Below are 24,784 nucleotides of genomic sequence, written 5' to 3' on the forward strand. Positions count from 1 at the left end.
GCTACCTGTCATACTATACAAGCAAGCTAAGAAGCCACGTGTCTTCAATTCCAAAAGCACCTTATAATTGCGTTCCAGTAATAATTAATATGCAGCTGCAAATCAGGTAGGGGGAGATCAGGGGAGAACTTGATGAGACGTGAACTATCACACTGTATTATAGGGCATTTGTTTTTCAGTGTTAATATCTTCACATTACTGTATATAATCCGTATCCACCTGTCACATATCCGCCCTAACTGTTTATCCCCCATGATCAATCTCAGCAACCTTACTTTATTATTGAACAGAGAAGATTAGTTCAGAGATTGTAGACCCCACCAAAGTTTTCGTACACTGTGTTATATGAGCTCCGTGCGCTGCCGTTGCTGGTAGTGTCACATGAGCTGTTCAGTGTGGTGATATGTAAATAAATCCTGTTCGCCTGCGGGGCGTATCAACTTCAACCTCCGTCTCGATCTCCTGCCTGTCACTCAGCACCCAAACAGCAGACAGCTACTCTGTCATAAGCATTAATACCCTATATTTTTCCAAAGAAGGGATTCAATTATCCACTTTTTTACATATCCACCCTTACTCTGGTCCCACCACAGTCAGATATGTGATGGATTACTGTATGTATGAGTGTGTGTGTATATATATATATATATATATATATATAATATATATTAGTGCTCCATCTGAGGATGAGATGTTAAATCAATGTCCTATTGTAAGTGACTCTGCATATAATGCACAGTTCACAGCCTACACTGTAAAGCGCTTTGTGATGGTGGTCCACTATGAAAAGTGCTATATAAAAATAAAGATATATAGAACCTGGTTCCTGCTGCCTCTTTGTTCTAGACTAAATCAATTCTGTTCCATCTCCTCAGCTCATTCCATCAAGCCCTGGGCGTCATCTGGTAGCTCTTCTCTCTGACTCTTACGATGTCCTTTTGGTAAGCTGGTGACCAGAACTGAACGAAGTATTCTAAGTGCAGTCTCACCCATGCGTTATACAACCTCATCATTTGATTTGTACTCTACACTTTTGACTACCCCAGCATTGTGTATACCTAATAAACAAGAAGAATGCAATAGCTAGGCTGATGTAACTGTGATATTTCAGATCTGTGGCGGGATCAAATTCCAACACTGGCTGGAGTGAGGGGTGCTTGTGTGAATCCCAGACCCCTCTGTCTGTCTGCTCTCAGTCAGAGTCTTCAAGTTTGGGCAGACAGAGAAACAAGGGTGTAATTTAATTTAGCGGAGGAGTGTACAGGGTTTGACTTCAAAACAACTTTGGAGGCTATTTAGCGTGTCATAATCCAGGACGTGTGTGATGCCTGTCTGTCTGTCTGCATGTCACACTTAAGCACTCAAAAAGTTGAAACAAATATTCTTTTTCCTGTTCTCCTTGTTGAAGCAAATACAGTATTGTGACAGGGGGAGATCTGTGCTGGCTATTGGGCGCATGCTTGATCCTGCAAGCGGGGGGTGGCAAAGTGATGAGTGGATACAGGTGAGTGCAGTGCAGGTACACGGACAATTAAACAGGTGCAAGGGTGTTTATTGATAAATTACTACAATGTCCAGAGCCTTATGGCAAACACCTGTAAATAATAATGCTGGAAGTAATTACAGTGGCGTGTATCACTTCGGTTTGTAAAATCCCACGGGTTTGACCCGCAACCAAAAACAGTTCTCAGTGGAAAGTGAAGTGCTGGTGTCCGGGTTTAATGCTGGCCTGCGGCTGCAGCTCAGGATCGTGTTAGTAATCTTTTAGACAAACGAAAAACAAACAACGTTTACAAGACAGACTAACAGAACACTCACAGTTTTTACATGCAGGGACTCCTTTTAGGTTCTTTCCTAACCATTCACAAAAGGAACAGATCGCGTACGCTATGTACCCTAGTTATATCCTCGCTCTATGTTAATGAGCGCATCCGGTCCTCCAATCCTCGGATGCCACGCTGTTTACCATTGAGTTTGGATACCGTAGCTCCGCCCCTTTCCTAAATGACCGACTTCCACCTATCCTAAGGAATAAATTGCCATTTAGTTAAGGATACTCTGTTTCATTTACACAGTGCCCTCACAGGTAGAGAGGGAGATCTAACACCAAGAATCATTCGATCTCTGTCACGGTGGGGGGGGGCGGAAGCCCTGCTTGATCCGCCTGTCAGTCATGGCGATGACACAAAGAGGTTGAGCGAGGGTCTGTCGCTCGGACCTCTTTGATTGGTTGGGGGGCGGGTCTTGGTGGGACGGTCAATCCCATAAGAGTGATGCTCTCCTATTCCTTTGGTCAGTCCTTGCTGGATATAGTCGAGCGGAAGCTCTGGCCGGAGCAGTGGAATACCCTGGTGATACACCACATACCGAGTGAGAGCGAACGAATGGAAAGAAAGAAAAGCTGCCTGTTGCAGAGTCAGCTGCAGGCGGCCGTGGAGAAAGAGAGTCCACAGTGATACGATTAGGTTCTACATGCCCCATACTGGAGACAATACAGTACAGGGGATGTGATTTAGTTTTAGCTCAGGGGGGAATCTGGGTACCCCAATAAAGTGATAAGGAACAGGAGAACGTCAGAATCAGTGATCCACCCACACACCTTCTTACAAGTATATTCAAACCCAGTGGGCAGTTCAGAACAAAACATGTGATAACAAACATGACAAGGTCAAATAACATTTGCTTCTCTTGCCTCAGGGTCAAGCATCTTACCGGTTAGAAGCAGCAGCTGGTAGGTTACTGACAGGAAAGAAGGCCTTAAGGAGTGGGGAGCAATTTCACAGGGTGAAATGACCAGGAAAGTGCAAGACAATCTGAAAGCAGGGCTTGCAAACAGAGATTTCTTTAACCTTGTGTAGTACCAGATATCATGTTTTAAAATGCATGTTTGCTAAAACATAGAGGAATGTATAGTGGAACTTACGGAATTATTTTGTTAGCTACAATCGTAAGGACATGGATTTAAAAACCTCGGTTCGCATTTCTCTGCAAACAATCCGTGCTCATGAAAATCTTTCTGGTTTAATGACACAAGTTGGCTGAGTTCATATATCACTAACGCACAGCAGTGCAATGCTAGAGCCTGGGTTAGCTACAGGTTTCCCAGATGGTAAAGAGAAACAAACAGCAGAGAGTGAGAATTAGCGCTTCTGAAATCATTCCAACTGGAGAGAGAAACATTCACTCTTCACTGAAAGGAACTGAGAATTACAAAAGCAAGCAATGTGCCAGAGGGGATCTGCACCTGTGAGGGGTAAGAATAAGGCTAAATCACCCCTTGTTTTGGCAGCTAAACTACCATTAGAGGATCTGAAGGCTCCAAACAGGAAACAATCTGTTATTATTAAAACAAGGAGCACTCTGTTAAAGGGGTCACAGTTGCATTTTACTTAAACCGTACCTTCAAAACACACAATCAAAAGAATATAGGAAAACATGTATTCAAGTACCAATATTTTAAATGAATAATTACCCAATTGTTACATACTCGGGAGATGCCAAATCCAATCAGATAGACAGATCTTAATAACGTTGCCAGGCAGTGTACAGTCGTGTGTAAATGTATTAGAACACTTCAAGAGTTGTCATTTATATCCTTTTATACCTACCTGCATGAAAACCTCTGGGTGCGAGAATTTCAATTTTTGATGAATTGCATATGTGGCCTATTAAAGTCATCAATTAAATTAGACAATCACTGATTTACCTATTTTGATAATTTTCCAAGATTTTCAGTTAGTGGTTTGATTTCAAATCAAAACAACACAAGCAATGGGCAAGGTGTTCTTATACATTTGCACACTACTGTATATACATAATATATATATTGTAATGTATCTATTTAACAATAATATATTAGTAATGTTTTGGGGGGTTTGCTTTAAAAAGGGGTTCCAGCTAAAGTAAATAAATAAAAAAAAAGTTCTATGAACAAACTCAACCAGCAAGCTGCAGAGAATTATGATCAAATCACCAAATTATAACCGAGACTAATTAGATACTTTAGCAGTGGTACTCAACTCTGGCCCTCGAGATCCAATCCAGTCCAGGGTTTTACTCCAAGCAGGTTCTAATGTAGTTAATTGAAGTTGTTAAGAGGCAATTATCTAATTTAGGACCTGGTTGGAATAAAGACCAGGACTGGAATCAATCTCGAGGGCCAGAGTTGAGTACCACTGCATGTAGCACATCAAGTACTTGCTTTTCTGTATGGACCAGGGCTCAATTATTGGGTGTATCCATGTATTACAGAGGGGTCAACTGTGAAAGACTGCAGTAAACAGTCAGTTTAACAGACTGCCATGAAAACATGCAGAGCAACTGACTAATTCCAGGGGCTGAAGTTATGAGTTATTAAGATAAATCAGAGGTGAGTGAATCTATTTAGCCAAAACAGCCTTTTGCATTTTTTAAAATGAGTTTCATGCATGTGAATGCAAACCCCTCAACTGCAACATCAATGTATCATACTCAGAAACCCAATACAGATTTCTTTTCAACACTGGTTTATAGGTCATATATGGCAGCTATAGTATTATTAGCCAATATTATAAAATGACAGGAACTGTGCTCACCACTAGGTGTCACCATCACCCAGCATTTTAAGGAATCGCAGGTAAGATTTTTTTTCGAACACTACAGTTCGTGGTACCTTTGTAAGCACTGGGCATGCGGCAGGATGCTCAGATTCAGAACCGTGCTGTGGTCAAGACTGCCTTCTTACCATGTTTCATTACTATATTTATTATGCAAAATATATTGGATTATGCATCAAACCTATCATACTGCTATCTGCAATTCAGTTACTGTGGTGCAATATACTGCTAAAGACTACGGTTTACTACTAATACTATACTCGTATTACTATTACGCATGTAGTGTATGGAAAAAGGCGGAGGAGGTATACTTTCAGGAGGTATACTTTCAGATTCTTGTAAATGCATCTACCTTTTCATTTAAGTCTCTAAATACATATTTCAAAATTACATGAGCCGCCTGAGGCTAGATACAGCGCATAGGAAAGTGATTTTCTCCCTACCCCAACACCGCGATTTAAGCTTCTTAAAGATTAACAAGGGTGAGCAGAAATGGGGCGTGGATAGGGTTCCGCTTGTTTTATTTGAAGAAAAGGTCGCTATTTTTCTGTCAGAAATCTGGCAACCCTGGGCGGGACATTAATCTCAGTTGCACACAATGGCATCAAATGACAAAGATGAAACTGAGGGTGAACCACATTGTTTAGAAAATACAAATATATATATATATATATATATATATATATATATATATATATATATATATATATATATATATATATATATATATATATATATATATAAACACCGTTCTCATCGGATTATACAAAGGCATTACATTGTATTATTTCTGTAAAAACAAGCCCTGTGTTATGCCAGGTGCACATTGTGCAATTCAGATTTCTCCATAGCCCATGGCGAGATAAACGATTGTAGGAGACCTGTAGATCTAAGTGTCGTGTAATTGTGACCCATGTTTGTTTTTTCAGTAGCGCAGTTATTGGTTGATTTCATCGAGTTTAACTCAAATATCGTACTAACAACACGTACAAATTGTCAGTGTCTTACTTCACTAGAAGCAGAAGTTGCAATTGTATTGTATAGCTACATCAAGAGGATTGCTCTGTCATCAAACTAATTCAAAACTAAAAACACAGCTGTGTGTGTGTTATAACCATTAAAGCAAAGCACCAACAAGTGCTTAATTCACAAAACATTTAGCTCCTGGGGTTTTTAGCACCTGAAAGGAGAGAAACGTGTGTTACTGTTAAAGACCTAAAAATATAGAAACTGCGATCATTCAAGAGTCCCTAGATTATAATTCTTCACTGTTTAGTTGTACTTCTGTAATGTTTTACTTTTTGTTAAACAGCAGGATTTGAGTATTTTAAATGTTCTATACAATAGATAATAATGGATAAAATAAAGGTATTTAATGTAAATTCCTGACTACATCCATAATTTATCTAATGACAGATGTTAGTAATGACACTGTGTGAAAAAGAGTGTGCTGTCCTTGCAAGGTATTTTGATGAAGAGACAGTTCAAGTCAGTGTAGGCTTTGTAGATATGCCTATCTGCAATTCAGCAAATGCAGAGAACATATACAGATGTATTTCATCGTCACTGGAAGGTACATTAATCTTAGGTTTGGTATTGTTGGGTCCCTGAGACTGTCTCCCTGAAATCAATCTCATAAACCTGGGTTGTCTGCAGTACAGTGAATTTAATTTGTTTTATTACTAACTAAATGTCTACTATCTTAAAATGTGTTTTATATGTATCAAATTCATATGACTTACATAATAAAAAAATATCAATAAAGGGATACGTTTCCTGTGTTAGGAGGGTAGGTCATAGTCTTAATGCAGTCACCGTAGTGCATTAGACAATCCTATATGACTAGGAATGCTTTTAGAATTTTACTTAAAGCTATTTACTAATTTAACAATTTTAACATTACCAGTATGGTGTATTTTGATAGTCCTCAAACAAACATCGAAGCTTTTCCCTGATGCGCATTGCTTAGCAGTTCCTGTCAGGGCAGGATGCTGATCAGCTGACCCAAAAAAGTTGTTTTCTCGCATGACTGTAACCCGACTACCAGTAACACGGACACGGGTACGGTTAGAGTGCGCGGAATAGTATAAGCAATTCGTGTATGTAGAATTGAAAACAGTTTTCAATTTCAATAACGGTCTTTGTATATACCGGTGCCTAAGAGATCTATAAGAAAAATAATTCAGCAGCAATGTCGAGTACACGAAGATAGAACTGAAGCGTTTGCTTTTTCACTGTGAGTACACTTTCCTGCATGTGATATTGAAGTCCAGCCTTTGTTTTGCAACACCGCTATGAAATCAGATAACTGATAACTGATTTCGCTTTCGAATTTAATTTTGATTTGAGCGTTCTGCAGGAATTGTAATAGGCACCGCGGTATTATGATATTTCAAAACTGAAGTATACAGTCTGACATGTCCGGTCTCTTATGTAGCTGCAAGGTTTAAAGAAATCAGGGTAGAGTATAAATGCTACAAAAGTACAACAACACTTCTACAACTCCACTTTGGATTAATATATATATATATATATATATATATATATATATATATATATATATATATATATATATATATATATATATATATATATATTCCATACGATTTACTTACCAATGGCTTTATTTGTTGTTAGAAGTAGTGTGTGTATTTGTGTATGTGTGTGTGTGTGTGTGTATTATATAATGTGTGTGTGTGTATATATATATATATATATATATATATATATATGTGTGTGTGTGTATGTGTATATGTGCAGGGATGGAAATAAGACTCCTATTGCATAGCAGTTTGATCCTTTCCTGGTTTTACTGTGAGTTTGATAAGACACACCTGAGGGTCACAACTGTACAGTATATTAAGAACCATGCAGGCTGTACTGTAGAAATGGAATATACATAAAATCACATGTATTTACCTCATTTTAACCTCATCGTTCAGTAAAAGAATGGGTTTCGTACCTGTTATCGTCCCCACCTGTGCTAGCACTAGGTAGTTCAGTTAGTGTTTTATTAAATGGAGTTATTTACATGCTGGAGTAAAACGCTTTGAAAATCATCCCCAACAAAAGTGGAAGGGCAGTAGTATGGTCAATAAAGCTACTGCAGCAGCTTGTCGGAGGATCAGTGGCTTCTCATTTCTTTCATCACAGGTCCTTGGGACAATGCCATCCAATAAGTCAGTATCAGACGCCCCAATCACACAGTTTCTAAACTGCAGGATCCTGAAGGAGCAGGACCTGCGGAGGTGAGTGCAGTGCAGCCTGGGTAACCTGCGCACCTTTGGGCTGAAAGGACGCCTAACACCCAGCCTGACCACTGCCTCTGGGGCGAACATCATGGGTCTTTTCCTGTTTTTAATATCTCCCTAATATCACTCCTGTTAATGTCAACTCCACCTATTATCACCATGTTGAAAAGTCACAATAAAGCCTACAGTATGGAATAGTCTATGTGTCTACCTAGAACCACGGGGGAAACTTTCTAACCTTTTCCCTCCTGTGTTCCAGAGAGGATCTTTGGGTGCGGGAAGGTACAATTCTGAACCCAGAGAAGCTGTTTTTTGATGAGAAAGGGTATGCAGACATTCAGATCGATTGTCAGGGCAGTATAATCGCTCCCGGATTTATCGATGTGCAGATAAACGGTAAACCCTGGTCAGAAAACCTCTCTCTGTGGTAAAGAAAGTAAACCTGTTAACAAATGACCAAGTTATGCCAAGAAATGATGACTATAACTGTATTTTTCTTGCTGTTCTGTGATTGGTCACCAGGAGGCTATGGCATAGACTTCTCCTCAGCAACAGATGATGTCAAACGTGGGGTCTCATTGGTTGCTAAGAAAATACTGGCTCATGGTGTCACCTCTTTCTGCCCAACTTTGGTGAGCTCTCCACCTCACATCTACCACAAGGTGAGGAACAAATCCAAAAACATACACTCAAAAGATTCAATTGATTGGAAACCCAAGTTGAATGAAGGTTTGAAGTTGATTCGTTGAAATTTTAAATTCTGAGCAATGTTTATTTTCAAAACTTGGGTTAGCTGTGTTGGCGATTTTAACATAAATGGGAATTTTGTGTTTGCCCAGTTAAACGATTATGTTTCAGGGTTTTTTTTATGATTTACTATTTTTATTTTATTTTTGGTTTTCTGAGCTTTATAAACAGAAATGTCCTGAAAATAAGTTACCAAGTTTAGAAAATAACCATCTATTAACAATTTAAAATGCAATGTTTATTGAATCTGTATTCAATATTTATTGTCACTGTCCTAATCTACATTTAAAAGATTCAGCTTTTAATCTTTGCCATGTAAACTATCAGACACATTGATTTAGTATTCCTAGCCATCTTTATATTTTACCTTTGTATTTATCTCAGATTTTTCTCATATAGTATTCAGCTACAGTGGTTTACAATGAAAGTCCATCTCGCTTTGCCTTTCCTGTTGACAGGTACTGCCTGAGATCAGTATCCAGAATGGAGGGGCTGAAGGAGCAGGGATACTGGGTATGTGTGTTTGAATACAGTAAACCATGTCATTGTTTGTTATGAACTCTAAGGAGATAGGGACAAAAGGAGGCAGCCATTCAGACAGGTAAATCAAGGCAAGGGCTGACACGGTCAGAACTCTTGCAGCAGCATTCTGTAAAAGCCGATACTCCTGAAAGATATGCCTGATTTACAGCATTGCAGTTAATATGTGGCCCTGCTGAGTTAACCCAGCTCTCTGTGTGTTCAGGGGTTCATCTGGAAGGCCCTTTCATCAGTCAGGAGAAGAAGGGCGCCCACCCAGAGCAGTGCCTGCGCTCCTTCCAGGCTTCGGGCTTCCAGGACCTGCTGGACACCTATGGGTCGCTGGACAATGTGGCCCTCGTGACGCTGGCCCCTGAGCTGCCCCGCAGTAAGGAGGTGATCCGAGAGCTGGCACGCAGGGGAGTCACTGTGTCACTCGGTATGTGTGGGCTTTTAGTGTTATTAAATATGATCAAATATGACATCACTGCCTTTCCAACTGCTAATATCTCATGAACTGTCTGAGATGCCGATTCTAGGTTGTTCTAAAGATTTATTCAGTAGAGAACTCACAAAACAACAGCAGTGAAAACATTACATTTGTTTTAAACCCATTCTAATCCAAGTCTGTGGAACAGGATTTCAAAGCCAAGCATGTAGGGTGAAGGATTGAGACCCAGCCTGTCCTTTCTCTTGCTACCAGGGCATTCTGTGTCTGACCTGTCCCAGGCTGAGGAAGCTGTTCAGCAGGGAGCCACCTTCATCACACACCTCTTCAATGCCATGCTGCCTGTGAGTCCACATCGTCTACCGTAGTGCCATGAAAATAGTGCATTAACTACCCGGCCTACAAATACAAACAGATTATGAAATGTTGGAGCGATTATTTAAAGAAAGTTCCTTGCACCGTCTAATATAGTACATATACAATGTTTCGATTTTCACAGAGCTTCATTGAGCTAAAAAAAGTATTGCCATTATTTCATAGGTTTCACATTTTACTTAGAAAAGCAATCAAACTCCCAGAAGCAAGTCCCATCTTTTCAGTGTTGCCTGTGCGTCTTCAAAGTGCAGCAATTGAAAAGTGCATGAAAGGAGGTGGCCAGATCAAATACACATTTACCATAATGTGTGCCTCCTTCATATTGTAAATCTAGAAAAGGATGGTCAATTTGTTTTGTTAGCTTTATATATTTTACATTTGTTAGCATTTGGTGAATTTATACAAAGAACGGCTGTTGTCATTTCCATATGCAACAGTGTACATGATTGTAATTCCTGTCGTATACAGATGTGAATGTTTTCTACCAATGATTACATAAATAAATACATGAAAGGTTACAAACAGTTTAGAAATGTTTTAAAGTAATTTTATTTGGGTTTATCCTCACCAGGCATTGAGGCGTGAGGTGTTTGTGTCTCTGTGTCTCCTCCTGTTATATCTCGTGAATACAGTGTGGTTCATCTCATGCTGTGTGGAGTTGTGTTTGTGTTGATAATGTCCACTCCTCAGTTTCACCACAGGGACCCCGGCATTGTGGGGCTGCTGACCAGTGACCAGCTGCCCCCCGGACGCTTTGTGTACTACGGCATGATCGCAGACGGCATCCACACCAATCCTGCAGCCCTTCGCATAGCCCACCGCACCCATCCCACAGGTCAGAGCACACACACACACATCATGAAAACCAGCACTCCCACTTTCACTAACACTAGCTTAAACAAATAGGTTATTACAATGCATCCATAAAGAATAAACACGCAATAACGCTGAAATAGGAAATACTAAAATAAACTAGAATTCAGTGACAAATATTCTAGTCGAAAGCATTTGATATTTCATTAAATTATTTCTTTATTACTGTTCATACTTATTTAAGCAATTGAGAGAACTTGCCAGTTCTGGTATTAATGGTCTTATTTGCCATAGTAACTTAAAATCTAGTGGGTTGCAACGCTGAGGCAACATTTAAACTGGGCATTTGAAAAAAGTTCGAAAAACATGTAAAATATAATTTAAAAAATAAATTTAAGTTTAATCACACACTTTCTGAATGTTTGTTTACTTTTCCATAGTTAATATGAATTACAAATTCACAGTGAAAACATTTAGACAACAACTCATGCAATTAACAAGTCTTAACATTCAGAAACTGTGGAATTAAACATTCACTTACAGTGGAGACTTCAGCTGAAATGCTTGTTTGAATGGAATGTTGCCCTGTGCCCAGCACTGTGATGCCTCTGCTTTGTGTCTGTGCCCTGCTCCAGGTCTGGTTCTGGTGACAGATGCCATCCCCGCGATGGGGCTTCCCCCAGGCAGGCACACTCTGGGGCAGCAGGTCATCGAGATCCAGGGGCTCAATGCCTACGTAGCAGGTCAGGGAGTCCATTCTCATTCTCAAGATATTTTAGTAAATATGTTAATCTGGTGCTTGTGAATGGTGAGGGAGGAGAAGAGAATGAGAGTACATGAAACATTCAGGCTGCAAAGTAGCAGTATTTGGGAGTCTGTGACCTTGAAATGAGTTTGTAATAACGCACTGCCACCTATCTCTCCACAGGCACCAAGACTCTGTGCGGGAGCATCGCTACCATCGATATGTGTGTGTGCCACTTCCTACAGGCTTCAGGTGAGACACAGGCTGGCAGAGCAAAGCTAAGCTGAATAGGATGTTAATGAATCTTGTGAAATCTGCCGTTTTGATTGGAAATGTGTCTATATTACTTTCTTGCTCTTCTTCTTCACTTACGGACTTTTCTTCTTTCTGCCCAGGCTGTACCGTGGAGGCGGCTCTGGAAGCAGCTTCTCTCCACCCGGCTCAGCTGCTGGGGGTCAGTGACAGGAAGGGGACGCTGCACTATGGCTCAGACGCGGGTGAGTGGAGCGTACCAACGGGGGTGGAAGCGGTGCTATATTAGAGAGTCTGAGCTTGAGGAGTGGATAAATTAAAACTGGGTGAAAATCGATGCAAAGGAGAGACTGAAAATGAATTAACCTGCTTTGCGATCCTCTCACCCAAACTGTATATCACATCTCGTGTATAGGTGACACCCTCCACACGACCTTTTCCTTTTTATGATGTCTTAGTTATTATCATTTTTCTCTATATCTGTGACAGTACGATTGGAAGATATTTGTTCTTATGACTGTTGATATCAGAGAGTTTAGAGTTGTTTCTTTTCCCATAGATTTTGTTTTCCTTGATGATTCTTTGAATGTGAGAGCTACATTCATCGCTGGGGAGCAGGTGTGGAAGAAATGACCTCTTATTCTGCAGAGCACAGTGGCATAACTCTGGAAAGCCTAATACAAACACACACCTAAAGAAACTGTTTTAAGGTGTTCCTTCTTACCTGCAATAGATGTCATACAATGCTGTCGCGGAGCACAGCTTTTAGTAATAATGACAGTCAAATAATTAATTACTACAGAAAACGAGAGATCCCTCCCCAAGCACAATAAGGGTCTACAAGCAGAGGCTTGTTTTAAAGGTTACTTGAAAGGGCTGTACAATCAACATGTTCCTAATGCATGTTCGTACCTGTTTTTTGTTTGTATAATTATCTGTTGTTATTCTGTTTCTGCTCAGACCCTTATTTACCAGGCTTACTCACTCATGTCTTTTTTCAACCACGTTTTTCAGAGAAGTAACAACCAGGAGTGTGCATCTACAATGCCTCCCTGTGCAACTGTGGCAGCTATGTTAGTTGATAGGTAATCATTGTACAAAAAAGTGGGGACAGAAATTACAGCTGCACACCCCTAGCTGTCATTTTTTCAAACCACATTATGTCAAAAAAGGTATTTTCTGGAATAGTTAGTAAGCCTGTTAAATATTGATCTAAGCAGAAAAATCAACAGAGAATGATATGAAATACACAGACTAGGGTATTAAACAGGTAGGACATGAAAACAATAGAGAATTATATGGAATACACAGGGTAGGGTATTAAACAGGCAGGAAATTAAATCTTTTACATGTAGACAAAACTTTTATACCTTTACAGTCTTAGTCTGCAAACTGAAGCTAATAATTATAGCGATTTTGTACTACTTCAATAATATCACTTCAGGTATTTACTTGCAGTAGCACAGAGAGCTGCCTAGATGGCGCACTTGAGCCAGTGCCTGTCAGACACGATGGCTGCACCTCGTGACAGAAAATCTCAACCACAAACAACACATTAAATTGGACTGAGTGCAGCCCACATACCCGATTACAATCAAGTGCAGGCCAGGTAGAATTCATTGTCCAGGGGAGATTTCTTGTGTATCTCGCATGAACAGCCCAGGGAAGAAGGAATCTCTAAGCACAGCTTTGATGCAGCATGTATACTGTTCTTCAGATGACCTTTGACTTTAATTGTATTTGGAAGTCAGTGTTCTTTTTATGAGTAATCTGTTGTATTAAAAAAAGAACCTGGTTCACCACAATAAAAGCATATCTATCTATCTATCTATCTATCTATCTATCTATCGTATATTTTGTTTTTGCAAGTTTATCAATTTCTTTGCACTGGTAACTGTATGTTGTACATACAGTGCATCTACATATACAAACCTTGTTGTATAAATAAAAATGACTCGTCTTTGTAAATCAAATAAGTTGTGCGCTCGGACAAACCCCATGCTTGTACAGTAATCAGAATATTTTGTGACTCGTTTGTGCTCTCCCATTCTACTCTGTGCTAAACAGTGACTTGGGTTCATGTTATCGATAGCATGTCAGATTTTATCACCTCAATTATCCATCTTTTTGTAAGCTGAAGAGATGTCATTATTTTGTCTTTATAGCGCATGCTATTAAGCCCTTCTCTGTACCTGTGCAAAAATGTCTTTCTGTAGCGAGCTTGCCAGAATTGGCCAGAGTATTCTAAGTGTGGTGTAACAAGAACATAACCACTTCATTGAAGCGACTGATTAAAATGGAGAAATACAGACTAGTATTAGGCATAAATAAAGGGCCTTTTTTAAACTCAACCTAATACAGAAAAGGGAAATAGTAACTCTCCCTCTCTCTCCAAGTGGTGCCACTTCAACCTGAAATAAGATGAAGGCATTTTATCCCTGTGGTGCATTTTTTATGAGTCACGCTGTATGTATGGAGATTCAGTTTGCCTCTGGGGTGCATTATGTAGTTTCTAAAACGAAGTCAATATAATCCTCTCAGGTTTCTGAAATACTGAAATAATTTCAAACAGCTGGATAGGAAAGGACCTCGGAGAAACAGGGTTCTGCTGTCACACATTCACACGTTTATTATTATTTCAATCATGAACATCAAGCTTTCACCACAACACTGAGTCATTGCATTAATAACCAAAAGAACAGGCAAGAACTTTTTCAAGTCCCCCTCATCCTTCTTTGTTCTTGGCTAATAGATTCAGCCCTGGGATTAGTCTGGTTAAATAATCAAGTTTTAGAGATCCAATATGATGTTCAATGTCATTAAGGAGTAAAAGCGAAGTAGGAAATTGGTTTGATTACAAGGATTACAGCATTTTACTAAATAAATGAAGTTAGGGCATATCATTACAGCTCAGTGAAGAATAGGGCTGGAGGCTCTTTGAAGACAAGCATGTCAGTCACAAACATCCTCAGCCACAGTTATAATTACAACATGAAAGCTCCTTTTTAATAAGAAAAAGTACATCACCTTCACTTACCCATTAAAAATGTAAATGTGACATAAGTGCATAAAAGACGCAGATTCTGATATTGAACTTTGTGCTAAAGAATATCCCGAGCAAGTTATTTAACAGACATTAAGTACAGACAACTGTCTCCAATATACCCTAGGTATAGGAATCCCCACTGGAGAATAATCTGCTAATCTAAGTACCTTTTAAAAATCATTTTAATAACTTTTAAAATGTCCCTTACTGTATTGATAATTCTGAGTTGTTCTGGATGCTGCTGCTCCAACACACCCCAGCCTGGCTTAGTATAATTTTCTCTAAACCTGCCTGTACCTGTCTTTTGATCTTATTCAAGGAATAAAACCATTTTAGCAATTTAAAACTAGCAAGGAATTGCTCTGACCAATAATTTCCCTGCTCAAATAATCTGCAACTACATTTTGCTGGTTTCATACAATGGTTTTATTCCAGAAATGTGCCCTTGCTCTCTCTGTCCGTGTGTTTAAAGCTATGCCTGTATTCAAATTGGAAGTATTGTTTCAAACCGTATGAGACACCGTTTAAACATTGCTCGCAGTGCATCCCTATTTCTGCAGCTTGTCAACCTGTAAAGTCTTTAGGTAATCCGCAGGTTCCTCTTCTGCTTATCTCCAGAGAGACTCAGAGAGCTAACAGAGAGGAAAATTGCCCCTAAACAGCTCAGCGAACTTAAAGAGATTGACCTTAATCCTCAAAGCATGTCAAGAGGGAACTTGCCCAGCCGCATGAAAACAAACTCCAATCTGTTCGATATTTTTCAAGTTATACAGCTCTTTTTAACTCTCCTAGTCTCCGTCTGACAGTGTTGGCTATTAAAAACAGATTTCAGGTGTGACTCCTACCAATCGTTCAGAGATCTGTTCAATTCATTAAAGTGGCTGTAGCTGCAACATATTTTCAAGAATGTTACCTGTTGTGCATTTCAGTGTGTTAGTGTTTGGCATGATAACAATAGAAATAGCACATCTTTATATGGCTATTCTAACACAGCGGTTTTGTACATGTGGAATGGTTTTGAACACATACATTATGCTGTCAACATTTTCAGAATATTTCATTTCTTACCTGTTTAAATCTGATAATGTGTGTTTTATAAAATGGAAATCATGAGAGGAAGGGCAACTTTATGACCACCATGTATATAATTGCAAAATGGAGCATATGAATCTATGCTATTCCCAACACACAATCTACATCACTAAGAAAACATTCATAAGCAAATACTGGTATGTGTTGAGTCTTGCAGAAATAAGCAGGCTGTTGTTGGATCTCCATCTAGACGCCTGTACACGCAGAACTGGGGGTGCCTGTTTCACCTCTGTTTCACCTGTTCCCACACTTGTAACTTAGAGAGTAAGTAACTTATATTGTACTGTGCTCTTGCCACGTTTTATGTGCTCAGTCATTCTGAGGGGTTCTTTTTGGGGTTGTTTCTTGTTTTTAAGTCTCAAAGTGCTTTTATCTGAGATCAGGACCTCTTCAGTTCTAGTTGTCATAGATATATTTAATGTCAGGAAGTTCAGATCCAACACCATCTAGAGATCAGCGATGTTGGAGTTTCCAGTTATAGTTCTGACAAGACACAGCTGCATTCAGGTGAGTTGTTTGCTAATCGAAATCAAACGAGTCACATCATGTTCCAGGGTTTCAGAGGTAGTTTATAGTACGATGGTCTTATTAGAGAGGTACTTGGCTTGATACTATTGGGACTGATGATGGAGGCCTTAAAGCTGAATACAGGGGTGGCCTTAATATTGAAGGTGAAATGTATTTGTATCCGATAGCTTGTTTATTTAGCAGACGCCTTTATCCAAGGCGCCTTACAGAGACTAGGGTGTGTGAACTATGCATCAGCTGCAGAGTCACTTACAACTACGTCTCACCCGAAAGACAGAGCACAAGGAGGTTAAGTGACTTGCTCAGGGTCACACAATGAGTCAGTGGCTGAGGTGGGATTTGAACCGGGGACCTCCTGGTTACAAGCCCTTTTCTTTAACCACTGGACCACACAGCCTCCTGTATGGTATGGTAGCTGTTTTCCTATGCTCTTACTATGATATTACCATAGTTTACCACATTTTGTAATATCCTTTACCATACATGGACCTGCTAAACTATGCTTTCACTGTGCTTTATTACACTTTGCTTTGCTTTCACTGTAGTAAACTTTTATAAGAGAAGGTTAGCATACTGTTTCATTATTCTTATTTAATTGATATTATACAAAATCTACTGTGTGGTGCTGTATAATATAATAACATACAAGCAGATTTTCACCCACTCTGTCAGAGCAGCCAGTAAACCCATTCATGTGTAGCTAATCTGACCTCTCATGGCATGAATATTATTCATGGTTACAGTTCATTGTACCAGATATAGGTTAGACATAAGAGCTATGCTGAGGCCAGATGGAGTTTTCTATAGAATGGTGTGGCAATTATTATTCAGCCACCTGGCATAAAAGTAGGAGAGAGAGTTCTGGAAGGAGAAGAAGTGTTTGTCTGTGTGTGCTGTTTTTGTAAGTTTTTGAATCCAGTGAAGGCAACGCCCAGCCTGGAAGGCTTATTTTGTAAGTTTTGTTTTGTGTGCTTATTGTCTATTATTTTTGTTTAGAAACCTTTTTGTTTGGCCCTTGTGCCTGTTTGTTTGATTATTTTTTGTTTATTAAAAAGCTTTATTTTGAACTTTAAACTGTCTCTGAGCCTCAACCTCGGTCATTTCCTTGTAACATTTGGTGCTCAGAAGTGGGACAACGCTACCTGGAGGCTCAGGGCAGTATTTTTTTGTTTTGTTTTGTTTTTTGAATTTTGGGAGGTTTTTTTGAAAAAAAAAAAAAAAAAAAAATGGGCAAGAAGAGCAGACAGAGGCAGCGACAGAAGCAGCAACAACAGCAGCTGCCACCACCACCCCAAACCCTGTGGGAGAACCCAGCGAGCCTCTTCCCGTGGTGTTCCTGGTGCGGGAAGGAGGATCATCGGTGGAGGTCCTGTCCAGATGGGCCACCAGCTGACTGGTGTGGGCGCTGAGAGCGGGTGGCCACAGCTGGGCAGGATGCCCCCACAACCCGGACCAGGAGCAGCTGCAAACCCCGTCCTCGACAGCCACCCCACCACTTCCAACATCACCGCCTTTACCACCATCGTGGGAGATCTGGGAGTGGCTGGTGCACCCCGAAGCAGACCTCCCCCACGACCTTCCCATAGCCATCCGCACGCTGTGGTGTCGAGATGGGGAGAGGTGGGAAGAGTGGGAGAGACGGCACCACCTGGTTTCCCTCCAGGATATCGCCAGCATGATGCTGGATTAACTGGAGGTAGACATGGGAGGGGCTCCCATCAGTGAAGTAGAGGAGTGGTGCACTCACTGCTGCCAGTACGGGCATGAGGAGGACGGGTGTCGAGAACTGGACTGGGAGCCAGACGAGGAGGAGTCTGGAGAGGAGGTGGAGTTGCCGTCCCGAGAGCCAGAGGGGGTGGAGCTGCCGTCCCGAGAGCCAGAGGGGGTAGAGCTGCCGTCCCGAGAGCCAGAGGGGGTGGAGCTGCCATCCCGAGAGCCAGAGGGGGTGGAGCTGCTGTCCCGAGAGCCAGAGGGGGAGAAGGCTGACGCCCCTCAGCAGCCCTTGCACATGCTGCAGGAGGTGCCAGCCAAACCTCAGAGGCCGCAAGAATGTCTACAGCCACCACCACCGATGCTGGAGTGTCCGCCGTCTCTGCCTGCTGTTCCTGAGGGTCCATCGTCTCCGCCTGTTGTCCCAGAGGATCCGCCTGCTGTTCGTGAGGGGTCGTCGTTCCCGCCTCCGCCAGCAGAGGGAGACGAGCTGTTGTTCCCGCCTCCACCAGCAGTGGGAGACGAGCCGCCGTTCCCGCCTCCGCCAGCAGTGGGAGACGAGCCGCCGTTCTCGCCTCCGCCAGCAGTGGGAGACGAACCGCCGTTCCCGCCTCTGCCAGCAGAGGGAGACGAGCCACTGTTCCCGCCTCCGCCAGCAGAGGGAGACGGGCCGCCGTTCCCGCCTCCGCCACCAGAGGGAGACGGGCCGCCGTTCCCGCCTCCGCCACCAGAGGGAGTCGGGCCGCCGTTCCCGCCTCCGCCACCAGAGGGAGTCGGGCCGCCGTTCCCGCCTCCGCCACCAGATGGAGACGGGACGCCGTTCCTGTCTCCACCACTAGAGGTGCCACCATCGCTGCTCCTGCTGGAGGGTCCAGGTTCCCTACCAGCGTTCAGGGGCTTTGAAGGTCCGGGGCCCCCGCTATTGAAGGAAGCTTGGGGGATCCGGCATCAACCCCGCCCACCACCGCCCGCTGAAATAGCCCACCCAAGGGACATAAGGGGACTCTTGGGGGGAGGTCTTGGGTTCAAAGGGGGGGGGGGGAGTTTGGCCGATTGCGCCCTCCGTACTTTGTACGTGGAGGGAGGTGTGTGGCAGAGCAGGGCTCTGCCCTTAGAAATACTGGCAGGGAAGGAGTTAAATTCTCCTCCCTGCCCAGGTTGATTGCTTCAGGTGGGAGCAATCCACCAATTAATTATTCAATTATTATTCAGCCACCTGGCATAAAAGTAGGAGAGAGAGTTCTGGAAGGAGAAGAAGTGTTTGTCTGTGTGTGCTGTTTTTGTAAGTTTTTGAATCCAGTGAAGGCAACGCCCAGCCTGGAAGGCTTATTTTGTAAGTTTTGTTTTGTGTGCTTATTGTCTATTATTTTTGTTTAGAAACCTTTTTGTTTGGCCCTTGTGCCTGTTTATTTGATTATTTTTTGTTTATTAAAAAGCTTTATTTTGAACTTTAAACTGTCTCTGAGCCTCAACCTCAGTCATTTCCTTGTCACAAATGGGTTCCATATTAAACGAGACACCAAAATATAGAATCTTCAAGGGTTCCACAATCTGACGGCCATTATTTAGAACCCTCAGTTATTTAAGTATTTACATATGAAAAATGCATATACAAACTGTACTGTCATCAAGGTCTTACAGATAAATTGGATTGCACAGGTGAAGAAATTGGACTGATGTAAAAAGTAAAATAAAATATATTAATCTGGTCTGGTACTATTGAGTCAGTAAATTACCAAATATACTGATGCACAATGAAAATGCAACAGTCTAAATTGTACATCAATAGCTCATTGGGCACATACATAATGTTATTTACATTTTAAATAGTGAGCAGATAGGTTTGTTGATTGTTTGAGTAGTATTGTTCCTTGGGATAACACAATACTGAGCTCAAGTCATGTGATTTCATAAAAACGCCAGGTGCTCAGTGTTAAAATTGCCAAAATGAGTTGATTAAGAATCTGTATAAATAGCCAGTCGAAAAGACATGATTTTAATTTAACGCAACAACAGCGGAAGATACGAAATGCCGTTTTGCCCTTAACAGACCTGACGGAAGACAACGTGTGTGGAGACGTCGTGGTGAGCGTTATGCTGACTGTTGCATCGTTCAAGCCAACCGGTGGGGCGGTGGAAGTGTGATGATGTGGGGAGGAATCTCCTTTAACACAAGAATGGCTTTGGTGCAGATTGAGGGCTACCTAGCTGCTCAACGATACATTGACGAAGTCCTTGAGGCAACAGTTTTTCCGTTCCTGCAAGTAAATCAGAAAGTGTTGATTTTCCAGCAGGACAATGCAATACCACACAGTGCTAGGAATACAATTGCACGACTTCTAGAAAACAATGTCGAGGTCATGCTGTGGCCAGATTTTTCTCCTCGCCTGAGTCCAACAGAACATCTGTGGGACCAAATCGCCAGTGCCATCCACAGGAGACAACCGCGACCAGCCAACCTTCACCAGCTGGCTGCAGCTGCACAGTAAGAGTGGCGGAACATCCCACAGCAGTCTATCCAGAGGCTGATCGGGTCTACGCGTCAACGCTGCCAGGATTGTATTAATGCTCAGGGAGGTCATACTCGATACTAACTTTTTAATGGTTTCATTTTGACAGTGTGTCACGTTTCATACTGAAAACTTATCATGCCTCCTTTGATCTGTATTTTTGTTCACATTTTCTGTGATTTTGTTTGATATCTATGTTTAAAATATTTGATTAAATCCATTAGACCTGAGTGTTGCGTTTCTTTTGTGCATCAGTTTATATGAGGTTAAAGGTATATGAGTAATGTGACTGATAGCGTCACATAATGTGCAAATGTTTTGCCGAATTTCACAAAAGCAAGATCCACAGCAGAAAGAAGAATGCGTTCATGCCAATGTTTGACACCTCGCATTGCAGATCGCCAGTCCCTAAAAATGGATGTGCCTGCAATGGAATTGCAGTGCTATTGCTGATAACGAAAAAAAGTAGGGACCTACATCACGAAGGCTGGGGCTCAGTCAATCAAAAGTTTTGCATCACCCAATAGAATTAACTCATTTTGCTTCATAAAGTCGAATGAAACCTGCTGAATAACGTTATTTTAACATATTGAATTACATACCGCTTTGTAGTTTTCCATGTACTTAACGAAGAACCGACAAATTGAAAAATGCGACATTTCAAAATTGAACATGAAATACTATACTGTGGCTTCCGGTAGAATTTTGCGATATCATTTTGTAGCTTCTTTGATTACATGCTGTTAAATAAAATATCTAAAATATGTTCATGTAGTTTTTTTTAAAATTAAATTATCTCAATCCTAAAGTTCTAGGTGATGCAAAACTTTTGGCCATAGCGTACATGCGTTCTGTGTAGGCAATTATCTGATAGGTTTCACACAAATTCCACATGAGACGGACTTTGTCACATAAGGCAGAGGAGAGAAGGTATTGATTCAAGGACAAGTAGCTGCATCATGCATGGAACTATATGGTCAATATTGTTAGAACTTTTCAGTTCTACGGTTTCTTAAATTATTATACTGCTCAGTTCAATGCAGGACGTCTAGACATGCAGCACCTAGGAGGGCCACTAGTTCTTTCTGGTCGGGGTGAAAGAACTAGTGGCCCTCCTAGGTGTTGCATGTCTAGGGATCAGCCTGGCAGAATACCAGAAGGAAAATAAACTGGACCACACAATTATATCGGGCAATGAACATCGTTTTATTAAATACAGGTGGTAAACTATACTTAACAAACAGGGCAGATCTAGAATACACAGTCACGGCAAGGGGGTTGCACTGCCCGTTAAGTAACATAATAACTAAAGACAGAATTACAATTTAAAAGGGGAGCGTGGCTCAATACTTGCACGGAGCCGGGGCTCACAAAAAAAAACAATAAAACCAATACACCCCATCTCCAGCACCCCACTTATGGGTGTAAGTTGTTTGATTTGTGCAACTCCAAACATTACTTGTTAAAACAACAAGTTACACCGTTTATATGCAAAACCTAAAGCGGCGGGCGGCAAGACCTTGCAAAACATGACATCAGCTCTGTCTCGTTCTATCTCGATCATATTGCACGTCATCATAACAAAATCCATACTGTAAAAACTTAGAAAAGACCCCCCTGTATGTGTCAGGTCACAAGCCCGATCCAATCACCCGAACCTCGGCATTCACCCGGCCTCAACCGCCAATCGTGTAAAAAATATAATGCCGTGGCCGTCACATACGAGAAGAAAACACTGTTATGCCAGGGACTTGTAATTTAATTTAAATACGATTAAAACGAATTTCACAAAAATAACCTGCTTTGCTAAAAAAAAAACATGTTACAGTACACAGTCTTAATGGAACGGCGGTTCAATACAAATGGATTTACAGCGGCCATATTCCAAATTATTATTATTTTTTAAAATTTTATTCCAATAAGGACTACAACCCCCACAAACGCTGGCTCGTCTTCGTCACCAAGACACGGATATCCGTTTTTTCGCCGCTTGGCACACTGGTTATCGTAGTTCTCGATAGGTATTCACAAACGCCTTTTACGGCTTTATTTTGCGCATGTATATGTAATATAAGAATCTTTGCACTGCACCAGTTGCGCAAGTGTTTTTTTAAATATTTTTTTTATAATTCCTCTTCCTGGATTGTAGGAGGTACAAGTGCAGTTTCACATTGTTTTAAAGAAACTAAAAACACAAATAAGCCAGTCAGTCTGGATGTCCGAAACTAAAAACCAAGCACTGTAACTAAACAACGAAAAACATTTTGGATCTGAAAAGAAAAGTTGTACCCGGTGATTAAATTTCAGCACCAAAGGAAGCTGATAACACGAGACGGCTCTTAATCCCAAACATCAATCAAGTCTGCCGAAAAGGTAAGGCTCCTTCGGATGAACATGATTATAGGTAGCAGTCGCTTACGCCTTGTTCGCTAACAGATATATGTGGGGTGCCAATGCAGTGGATTATACCTAGACAATTATCTAATTCCGAAAATTCATAACCTGGTTCTAATATGACACAAATGCTCATCAAATTAAGTAATTGTGCACCTTTGAAAACTGTACGCAAGACAAAAAAAAAACAGTTAAATCAGTTAACTTGAAAGTGACCTAATAAACCACCGCGTAATCAATTCCCCCCCCCCCCCCCCCCCCCCCAATAAAAAGATTTGGGGGGCCGACCTCACAGAATTTTGGATTAATGTTAATTCATTGTGGATTTAGCGTTGCTCGGTATTTCAATGAATTAGCAGCTATCGGGGTCTGGTGATTAGCGAACACCCAGTAACACTTATAGATAAGTACATAACCTTAGCAGCTAGTGAGTGTATATAACTCTATCGATGGCATTATATTCCAAATGAATGGTTGATCAGAGACAGACAGAGATGTACATCTTCCACCCACTACCAAGAAGAAAAACAAACTCCATTCACTCTTTTGAGAGACGCGGGGACCTGCAGTTATTACAAGTTGAATTCTAAAGACGCTGAACTTTAAAATGACACGCGATTTTGGTACTGAACATACACATCAGCAGACACAACGGAATCAAAACTGACCTTTAGCAAGTTGTGGTGTAAATATGTTAAACCTATTTTTAAAACCACACATGGAGCATTATTTTCTTCAGAGATTGTGCAATTAAGAGAACGCCATTTAGTAAATAATACCAAATTCACGTAAATAAACAGCTCAATAACAAAAACAATTAAACCCTGGTATACAGTAAAAGCTTTTTTTCTTTTTTTTAAACGGTAAAAAAAATGTTTAAAAATTGTAATGTGAAGTTTATCAGAATCTGGGTGCAGTGTGACGTTATGAGTGCAAAGGGCTAAAGGATCATATAGAATAATAGATGGGCTTCAGCGAGTTACAGGAAAATAATTCCATCTAGGGTTTCTGTGACGTCATAAATTACGAGACCGAAGGTCGAGTAGTTTATAAGCTGTCACAGAAACCCGAGATGGAATTGTTTTCCTGTAACTCACTGAAGAGGCCCATCTATTATTTTTTTATAATACATGGATACCCTTGTGATGCTAATATTAAGGAAGACAAGGTTCAGTAGTACAGTTGGGTTTTTTTAAACGTAGTGTTTCAGTGCTGTACAGACGTTCTATGTCATTATCCGTTTGTGCTTCAGCTTTATTTGGATGATTGCCTTTACCTTGTTTTAATTTCCTGTTCCTCTCCAGTTTCTCTCAGATACGAATGTACCAGCTTTACATCATTTTTTTAAAACACATTCTCATTTTGTTGATCATTAATGAAAATTTCTGTACTGTGGGTGTTGTCGAGTGATTGAAAACTAGACATTTTGTGTTTGAATTGAAAGTGATGGTCTCGAGAAGTCGAATGGGTCAAAGTTCAAGTATATTTTCCTCTAGAGGAATTATCACTTTTTGACGTCACCTACTGTGGTATTATGCCTTTTTTTTCGAATGGCTTAGGATATATATATATATATATATATATATATATATATATATATAAACAGCCTCACATTTGTCTTCTGGTCTACAAATCAAATCTAATATTACAGTACTGTATAGCTCATGATAAATTTAGTTGTCTGATGTACTGAAATATAATGTGTCTCAACTTTTGTTTGCTGTTTCCCTTCCGTAAACAAGAGTGATAGTTCTTCAGA

General features: G+C 40.9%; 2 protein-coding genes across 2 annotated transcripts in view; both read left to right on the forward strand.

The window, feature by feature from the left end:
• Positions 1-6,614: 6,614 nt before the first annotated feature.
• Positions 6,615-13,572, forward strand: LOC117417964 (N-acetylglucosamine-6-phosphate deacetylase-like). Its single transcript, XM_034030409.3, has 12 exons — positions 6,615-6,831; positions 7,749-7,843; positions 8,106-8,242; positions 8,369-8,508; positions 9,052-9,106; positions 9,339-9,551; positions 9,816-9,904; positions 10,626-10,770; positions 11,384-11,491; positions 11,677-11,745; positions 11,889-11,990; positions 12,305-13,572. The coding sequence occupies exons 2-12, from the start codon at positions 7,761-7,763 to the stop codon at positions 12,376-12,378; spliced, it is 1,215 nt and encodes a 404-aa protein (XP_033886300.3). The 5' UTR covers positions 6,615-6,831; positions 7,749-7,760; the 3' UTR covers positions 12,379-13,572.
• Positions 13,573-22,656: 9,084 nt separating this feature from the next.
• Positions 22,657-24,784, forward strand: part of LOC117418460 (calpain-15-like) — a 75,877-nt gene continuing 73,749 nt past the window's right edge. The window contains exon 1 of the mRNA XM_034031543.3: positions 22,657-23,004. The gene's annotated coding sequence lies outside the window, so the exon portion shown is untranslated. The remainder of the gene's footprint in view (positions 23,005-24,784) is intronic.

The sequence above is a fragment of the Acipenser ruthenus genome, chromosome 13, assembly GCF_902713425.1.
Source record: "Acipenser ruthenus chromosome 13, fAciRut3.2 maternal haplotype, whole genome shotgun sequence".
In the NCBI taxonomy this organism is placed as follows: Eukaryota; Metazoa; Chordata; class Actinopteri; order Acipenseriformes; family Acipenseridae; genus Acipenser; species Acipenser ruthenus.